Raw genomic sequence first — 9,338 nt, 5'->3', positions numbered from 1 at the left:
GGCTTGATCCCCAGCAGGGGGCATGCAGGAGGCAGCTGGTCAATGACTCTCATCATTGATGTTTCTACCTCTCCCCTTCTCCCTTCCTCCCTCTCTGAAATCAGTAAAAATATATTTTAAATAGATAAATAAATAAAACACACGATCAAGCTCCTACCGAAAAAAGATACACCGAAGAACTTAAAATTCCACAGAATAACATTCAGGTTGAAGCCTTTTCCTCACCATGACTTCCTACCTTTACTCAAAATGCAGCTTTCTTTTCAGTATTCAGGATTTGGGGTTTTCTTTTGCTTTGGTGATAAGCGTGTTAGTTTTGATCTCAGTTAGCCTGTCCTTTACTCAAGGCTCATTAGGACCAGCCAAGACCAGACCCTACAAACTCCCCACTCAGCAGTATCCACGTTCCCCTGCAAACACAACAGGCGTTTCCTAAGATCGATGGTTTGAGGGCTGGAGGACTTTAGAGATCTGTCCAGAAAAGATTTAATTCAGAGATCCTCTCTGTAACCTTCCTGCCAGCAGCTGGGCCCTGCTTGCTGCACTCCCCAAGTCAGGGTCCTCATGGACCCTGGATGCAGCCCTCCCCTTGCCAGAGAGTGTCAGTGGTTCAAGAATTTTTATTTGTGTCCAGACCAGCTGTGTGAAGATGAACAAATCACAGCATCTCTAAGTCTGAGTTTTTCTATTAAACCTCAGAAACTTCTGAGAGGGGTGATGATTTTAAAGATTATGCAAATCACAGAATTCTTCCTAATTACTTACATGGCAGTAACTGGAATAAAGTGTTTGCCTGTAACATCTTTGGAACTGAAGGATCTTATCTAAGGGTGAGGTCTGTGTTGAAAAGGCAGAGGCAGTAATTTTTTAACAGCAAACAACAGAGAATTTTCAACGCTACTGAGCAGTGGCTCTGCGGCCTATTCCCTAAGGCACACACCATTGCCACTTACTCCTTAATCCTTTGCTGACCAGTGTCTGCCACTGGGAGCCAGCTTGGCACTTGCTGAGCTGTCACCAAGTGCCCACTGTTCTCCCAAAACCACCATAGCAAGTCAGTTTTCCCTCCTCATCTACTACTTCCCTGCAGTATTTGTCACTGTTGCCCACTTCCATCTCTCTTTTTTTTTTAATATATCTTTATCAATTTCAGAGAGAAGAAGGGAGGAGAGAGAAACATAAATGATGAGAGAGTCATCATTGATTGGCTGCCTCCTGCACGGCCCTGACTGGGGACTGAACCTGCAACCCAGGCAATCCAACCTCGATCTCCCAGATCCTAGGTCAATGCTCAACCGCTGAGCCATGCCCAGCCGGGCCCACTTCCATCTTTTAAAAACCCTCTTTTCTTAGCCCCAGTGACAACACATCTCTGAATCTCATTTGCCATTTTCTGACCCTCTTTTGTATTATTCTGTGATTCCTTCTCCATGCCCACTGTTAAAAATGGCCATTCTTTGACTCTCTTATCTTTGGCAGGAAGCTTAAACCCGAGCCCTCCTAATTCACTGTGTGAACTTAGGCCAACCCACAACCCTCTGTGGGCCTCATTTGTCCCTGAGAAAGGGAAGGTGGACAGTGATGCAAACTGTCCCTTCGAGCTCTGCAGTGCTATGCTAGTCTATCCTAATCTCATTCTTGTATTCTATCAGCATGTGGTACAGCTTCAGAGAGCCAGTGTAAATCTGTGATGGAGCTAAGACCACCAGGAAATCATCACTTCCAGAGTGGGAAGGAACTTTAAACATCATAATCTGAAACTCTCATTTTATGATTGAGGAAACCTAGGTCCACAGTGGCTACTCTATTACCTCACAGCAGATGATGGAGAAAAAGAAGTCTCCTGGGCTCTCACATGTTACAAAATCAGAGCTCACGTCTTCCAAACCTGGTAGAAATGCATAATAGTATCAGAGTAAAATGCGATATAGAAGGTATAAATTGAGCCTTTTTTCCCCTTTAAAAAAAATAAACTCAATACTGTAACTCCAAGAACTCTGGAGAGATATTTGCTATAAAGCAGGTGCTTTAAACAAAGTAGAACAATCTGATCACATAAAACATCTTAGATTTATGTTTTTAAATAGTGAAATAAAACAGAACATTAAGTTACACAATACATATACTTACATTAATTCAAATGTCCAAAGCACAATACAGTAAGATCGATGTAATAGTTAATATAATTTAAGGTTTACATACACACAAGCATATAAACAAATATTAGTCTACTAAAACAAAGGTGTAAGAAGTTACTCAGACATCTTGGTATTGACACCTACATATTTATGGCAACAAATAATGATGACTAAACTTTCAATAAGATCTTTTGTACAAGGATAGGAAATTTACAGAATGGAAAGAAGACAAACAAATGTACCTTTATTGCACTATTTATCTAACATCGTATGGGATGTAGCAGTACCCGGTAAATTTGATCAGTGAAGTCTGTTTACTCTGGTCTGAAATGATGAATTTGGCTAAATTATTCCCAAATCTAACTTTTTTGTGCTGTATACATAATGCTTATTTGGTTCTTCTAAATGAAATGGGAAGCTAGCACTTCTCTTTAAAATAACTTAACTTTGGTCCTAAGTTAGTCAAGTCTCTTTTTAAAGAACAATAATACAGTTTATTTTTTCTTTCAAGAATTCTGAATAAAAGGACAATGTCAGTCAAATCACCTCCAGGTCAGCTTTGAAATGATCAGTAGTGGTAAGACTAAGATATTGTTATCTAGAACCTAAACACTGGAAAACAACCCCATCTTTCTCTGGCACATCAAGGAACCAAAGTGCTTTACCATGTTTCCTGTCAACCATGTAAAAGACCATTTGGTTGTATTTCAAAACCCAAAAATCATTTTTAGTCCTGCCGTTTATTCTGCAGACCATACACAAAGTTAAAGATGGACAGATTAAGTGACTACATCGTACAAATACAGGCACAAAATTAAGTGGATGCCACAAAGGGTGTGTCTGAAAACACTGAATTGACTGAATCTGAGTCGGATTTCACCCTCGTGGACTTTAAGATGCCCTCAGCTATAACCGGTTCACTGGGAAAGAACCTGATTTTCCCATTCTGCCCTGCTGCAGTATCTTTCAAGGGTTCCAAGAACACCACTCTTTTACCGGCACCTGCCTTCCGTTCATCAGCTGGGACGTCACTAGCCAGGCCAGGACTGAGAATAGATGAATGGGCACTGCTTTGGTTTTGGGTAGTCTTTTGTCTTTTGGCTCTACACCTGCAGGGACACGGCGTCAGATAGAGGTACAAAAGTACCAAAACGATACTGGCCACACAGGCTGCAAGAGTGGTAAAAGCTGTGTTAAATGCCTCATGGGCATGGGATCTGTTTACAGTGAAATTGCTCACGTTTATTGTGACATCCACAGTTTCATTTAACAGGCGTTGCCTGTTCATTGCAATACAAGAATACACTCCAGCATCCTCAAAACGAGGACTTTCTATCACCAGCGTTCCATTGTGAAACACACGAAAGTTTCCCTCCTTTTCGTCTGGTTCTAGCAGTCTGTTATCTGGACCCACCCAAAGGAAATCAGTATTTGAACTACCAGTCTTGCTGTCACAGTGAATAATCAGCCTTTCCCCAACTTGAGCCTCATGAATAAAGCCAAGTGCACGGAAGGAGCCATTGATGATACTGTCAGAGCAATTCATAAAGCTATCCTGGAGCAGAAGTACCTGCTGGGAGTGCTTAGAGTCAGACCACAGGAGACAGGTATAATCATTCTTAAAATCCATCACTGAGCTAAAGTGCCTACGGTACCAAAAGATCAGCAAGGAATAAAGGGAACAGTCACAGACGAACGGGTTTCCATGAAGATGGATGCCTCTCAGCTGCTTTCCGGGCACTAAATTTATATGGTGTGTTGGCAGGAAGGGGATCCGGTTATAAGAAACATCTAGAAACATCAGTTCTGCCAGCTTGAACCTTCCAACATACAAATCCATGGGAAACTGTGTGAGAAAGTTTCCACTTAAGTAGAGTTTCTGCAACTGGAAGAGTCCTCCAAACGCTGAAGGATCGAGATAGGAAATGTGATTGTTGTAAAGCAGGAGCACTTCCAGAACCTTCAACTCTTGGAACACTGCACTTTTCACAGTCTTCAGCTTATTGGAGGATAAGTCAAGACACTTCAAATTTGGAGTTGTGGAAAAACTGCCCATGGAAATGCTGGTGATGTTGTTATGACGAATAATTAGGGTGTTCAGCTTTCCAAATGATACTGGAATCCACTCAGAATCCAGAAGGCCAATTCTGTTATAACTCAGATCCAGTCTCTTAATCAGTCTATAAAGGTTCCCAGGCACCTTAGACAGGTTTTTGTTGGTGCAGCTCACGATGTCAGTGGCACAGATGCAAGCAGTGGGGCATACCCCAGAGGTGCCAGGGCTCACAGTCACAGTGATCACCAACAAACACAGTAGCTCCCTGCAGCCAGGTCTGACAACTCCAGGCAGGGTGGGCAGTGTGTGTAAACGCAAAGACATTATGATCGCCTGTCAGTCTCTTCTAGGCTCTTCACCACCAGCTCGGCCTCCCACCAGGGAATCTAATAAACAATATATAAAGATGGGTAAAAAAAAAAAAAAAAAAAGCAAAGTTAACTACCACCAATTAACCCATAACAGTCACACAATGCTTTCTTTCCAGTAACTTTGGAAATGGAGGTTTATTTCACACTGGGGAGCCTACGCAGCCTTTTGACTGCTAAATGCAATTTTTCCTGGGTTACTCTTGCTTACGGACAGTTCCAGTCACAATCTATCAATACAACCGTCTCAACATCAGAAATTCAATATTGCTTTAAGGTGCATCCTGCTTTGTTTTTTTTAACTCCCTCCAACACACGCAAAAATACACAAACGCATTCTATAAACAATTAAACGGAAATACTTAGCGAGCCACCCATCCAGAACACAACTCACAGAGCTGAGAAGCTTCACGGACTCTGGGGATAGGCTGCCTACGGTGGTGTCTTCCGAAGGTCTGTGCGTCTGTCTGTCACTGTCGCATCTTCCGAATTCCTTTCCCTCTAGCTCCCGGCGGGCGGCAGCCTCTCGCTGGCGCACAACTTTGGGAGTTTTAAGGAGCCGCGGCGGCGGCAGCGACCCCGGGCGCAGGAAGCGTCTCCGCCAGCTCCGGTGAGTTCTCCTGGGCTCTCTTCATTGCTCCGCTGAAAGTACGGTCTCGGCGCTCCGGCCGCCCAGTGCCCGCCCGCCGGGAGCCCAGCTCCCGGAGCCCGGTCCGAGGGGCGGAGGCGCGCGCAGCCAGAGGCTGCGGGACCCGGGCTCCCGCCTCTCCGCGCTCCGGAGGCTGCCGGACCCGGGCTCCCGCGCGCCGCCGCCCGGTTTTATCCCCGCGCGCTCCGGGGTCGGGTGCGGAGCGGGAAGACGGGTCCCGCCCCTGTGCGCCCTCCCTCCTGCGGGAACCAGCTCCCAGGCTGGGGGCGAGAGCGGGCTGGGCGCGTGGAGGGGGCACGCGGCGCGGGAAGGGACGACAGCGCAGCCAATCGGAGCTGCGGCCGCCCACCCCGCGGTCCCGCTGCCGCCCGCCTTCCTCCTCCGGCTCTTCCCCGGACGCTGGGGAGCGGGGGCGCGCGGGAGCGGGGGCGCGGGGGCGCGCGGGCGGGGCTGGAGTCCCCCGGGAGAGGAAGCTTTCACCCACTCCGGCCAAGTGCGTCCGTTTGTCCAGGGCAGAACCGGGGGGTGGGCGGGTGCTGGGAGATTAGGGGGACATGCCCAGTCCGAGAGCACCCTTGAAAACCCCACTTAGTCGGGGCCGCTCAAGTCCCTTGTGCTCCCTGACCTCTGGCGTCTTTCTTTGTGTGAGGGCCAAGCGGGCTTCCACGGCGCTAAGTGCTATTGGTTTTAAAGGTTTACAAAATAAACACTGAAGCTGCCTTCGGTCTCGCCCACGATTGGGGAGGGGTGGGGGTGAGGGTGAGGTAGGGAAATCGGGCACGTTCCCTGCAGTGCGACAGGGATCCCCACTTGAGGAACCGGGAAGGCTCAGCGGGGACGCTGCGGTCCTCCCAGGAAAAGTTCTCTCCCTTTCCTAACTCGGGAAATGGCATCAGGGATAGTGCCCAACTGCCGAACGAGGAGCGCCGGAAAAACGGCGTGGAGCCAACCTTCCGGCTGCAATGCAAAGATAAGGGTATTAAGCTTTAAAACGTATCCTGCTCGCTCTGGACAGGGACTGAACCCTGGAGTGGCGGCTCGGAGATTCTTCATCCCTTCCTGAGACGCGTGGGGACAGGGGCGCCTGACTCAAGCGTGCTTTGGTTCAGCAGGCAAGGAGGGCTGCAAGCCCGGGTAGACAAAAAACAACAAAACGGGGTGGGGTGGACAAATATGAGATGGAGGACGTGGGGCTGATGAGCTTTTAGGTTAAAAATCCATTTTTGTTTAATTCCAAGATCAGCTTAACGATGGGATTTGTCAAATGGACAAATGGCCCATTTGTCTATTTTATCCTGATTAAAAGAAGTTACTGGCCAGACAAGAGAGCCAAAGCTGGAGAGCAGGGAAGACTGAAAAGAGGACCAATTGAAAAAGCAATTGGGGGTAGGGCATAAAACTTGTAACATTACTTAAAAGAATAAAAATTATGACAACCAACCCTCCCCCTCCTCCACGCACACTAGAGCAATGTGAATTTAATGAGAGTTGGTCCCTACATTGCCCATGAATGAATTCACGTGGTAGCACAGATCTCCAATGCCATGTTTTAAAGAGAATTGTGTGCAGTATTAATTGAGCCTGTTTGTGTAATAAATCTGGAATAGCACTGATAAATCAAGATTTTTCAGGTGAGAGCAGCTTGATTCAGATGAGTTTCAGTTTCTTGAAAAGTTGAATTTTACCCTAAAAAGATTATACAGCCTTAAGTGCTTCATGAAAGCATTCCTCACTGGGAGCTCCCCGGGGACAGGCAGAAGTTGAGATTTTTCTCAAGTCAGGCAACACTTCCTGGGATTCTCAAAAAACTTGGTCTCTAAGTCTTCATTTTTACAGTTAGAATGGTTAATACAGAGAAATAGAATTCGAGTTACTCAGAGGAATAATTTTTAAATGACTAATAAATAACAAGGTTTTTGCAGTGTTTTACTATCATCTTATTCAAAGGAAACCATGAAGGTGAAAGACTGTTACAAAAACAGTCTAAAAAAATAGTGACTTTCAAAATGGAAGCAGAAGGTTATGTTATAGCTGCAGGCGCATCACAGAAACATCATGCAAAGATACACAGTATAAATAGACTAAATGCACTCAAAATCTACAGCCAAGTTTATTTCTCTATTTGAGTACCTGATTTTTGGGATTCTGCACATTTGTCAAGGGGAAAGGAGTTGTAAAAAGGGCGGGTTCACTTAGCTTGGAAAAAAGAAAACTAAGAGTTCACCTTAATAATGGTATGAGGTGTGGCCTTATTTTGTGGAGGATAACTTTTTATCTTTCTAGCATCCCTTCACCTTCTCCTACGTAGTCTACTCTTTCAACCAGAAGGTAAATTCCACGAGGGCAGAAATTTTGCCTTTGTCACTGCTTTTTTTAGTTCCTAGAACCCTGCTTGACACTTGCTTGGCATTCAAAATTTTTGATGAATGAACTCATAAATAGAGAACCTATTCTAGGCTTACTCCACCTGAGTCTTCTGGTTGCCATCCTGCTCTCTGTACTTCAAAAGCTTCTGTGAAAGGTGGAGGGGAAGAGAGGGAAAGAGAAGCCCTGCAAACATTATTTGAGTCCTGGATCCAGGAGAGCCTGAAGGCCACTGCACAATATACTTCCTTTTAAATGACATCCTCCACTCCCTCCCTTTTCTTGGCCCAAATGATTTTGAGTGTGTTTATGTCACTTGTGCTGACAGAGTCCTAGTATATAACGATGGTAAGAGTAAACATGTATTGGGACGTAATGATGTGCCAGAGACAGTACTCTGTGTTTTACAGGCATTATTTCATTTACTGCTCACCATAACCTGTGACAGTGTACAATCCTATACTCCAGATGGTAACTGTGTTCCAAATTATTTGAAAATGGAATGAGACTAACTTAGCTTGAGGCTCCATTTGAAGGATTTAGATTATATAGAAGAAAGACATTTCTGGGGGAAATGTGTGTGTAGGGGGGAACAGCTGTAATGCTTTCAACAATAAAGATAAATTAAAAAAAAATTTCTGACAGGGTGGTTCCAGCCTGGAATGGATTGCTAAGACAGATGGTTGAGTTGCCTTCTCAGGAGTTTAAAATAGGACAGATAGGTTTTCCTCTGGCCTTTCCCACATGGCACAATCTATTGGTATTTTTGACCATTTAGTGATGACTCCAACAGACAGTAGAAAGTGGATTGATGTTTGATGTATGAATCTAGTGTGTTGAAGGTGGGTCATGGGAGTGTCTGACTGGGTTTGGAAGTAACTCCCACCTGGGAGCAGGGATTTGAGTAGATGAAATCTCTGGTGTTCTTCTGGCCCTTTGGTTTACAAAATATCTCAGGTTGCACTAAAAAAGTTAAGAAGTTAGAGATATGAGACAAGAAATTGTTACAGCACTAGGCTGATAATTCTGAGTCATTTACTAATAATGAACACTTAAATAGCACTTTCTATCTTGTGAAGGGCTTTCATATGCCATATCCCATTAGATCATAGCATGCATCCTGCAATCAGGTGTAGTTGGAACACCATTTGATAGCTAATGCTGGCTCTTTTGTAACCCGGGGGCACATTAGTGTTCTTCAGAGACAGTGCTCACTGGGGTCTCTAGCTCTGCAGGAGCACACTGGACAGTGCACACTGGAGCTCTCTGTTAAGGTGTCCTCACCCTGGGCTGGCAATTTTGGTAGGGTTTTACAATGTGGCAGGAGTCTTGGCCCATAGATAACACACACCTTTGCCCACTCCAATCCTGCAACAGCCTCTTCTTTTGGCCTGCTCCAGCTGATTTATTAAATTGCCCAAGATTTATGGTAGAACCATATCTCACCCAGTACTGTGTTTCTCACTGTATGGAGACTCAAGCTCCAGCGCCTGTGCTCTCTGAACTCCAGGAGGCATATGGCGACTTGTGGCTTTGTTCTTTGGAAGCTACATAGACTAGTACTGGATGGGAGGGGGTGGGGGTTTGGAGGCGGTACAATACCCACATGCCCTCCCCAAGGACTTCACTGATAAGCTCTTTTAAAAATTTTTTAGTTGAGATAAAATTCACCATTTGATCATTTTAAAGTATTCTATTTAGTGATTTTAATATACTCTCATTATTGTGGAACTATCACCACTCATTTCAGAATAATTTCATCA

The 9,338-nt window shown here is 45.1% G+C and overlaps 1 protein-coding gene across 1 annotated transcript; it reads right to left on the bottom strand.

Moving 5' to 3' along the window:
- Positions 1 to 2,051: 2,051 nt before the first annotated feature.
- On the bottom strand, positions 2,052 to 5,068 carry AMIGO2 (adhesion molecule with Ig like domain 2). Its single transcript, XM_016201057.2, has 2 exons — positions 4,957 to 5,068; positions 2,052 to 4,580 (listed from the first exon to the last, which is right to left on the bottom strand). The coding sequence occupies exon 2, from the start codon at positions 4,516 to 4,518 to the stop codon at positions 2,953 to 2,955; it is 1,566 nt and encodes a 521-aa protein (XP_016056543.2). The 5' UTR covers positions 4,519 to 4,580; positions 4,957 to 5,068; the 3' UTR covers positions 2,052 to 2,952.
- Between the last annotated feature and the right edge of the window lie 4,270 nt (positions 5,069 to 9,338).

Source organism: Miniopterus natalensis, chromosome 2, assembly GCF_054644295.1.
Source record: "Miniopterus natalensis isolate mMinNat1 chromosome 2, mMinNat1.hap1, whole genome shotgun sequence".
Taxonomy (NCBI): Eukaryota; Metazoa; Chordata; class Mammalia; order Chiroptera; family Miniopteridae; genus Miniopterus; species Miniopterus natalensis.
This window is presented reverse-complemented; position numbering and strand designations above follow the sequence as displayed.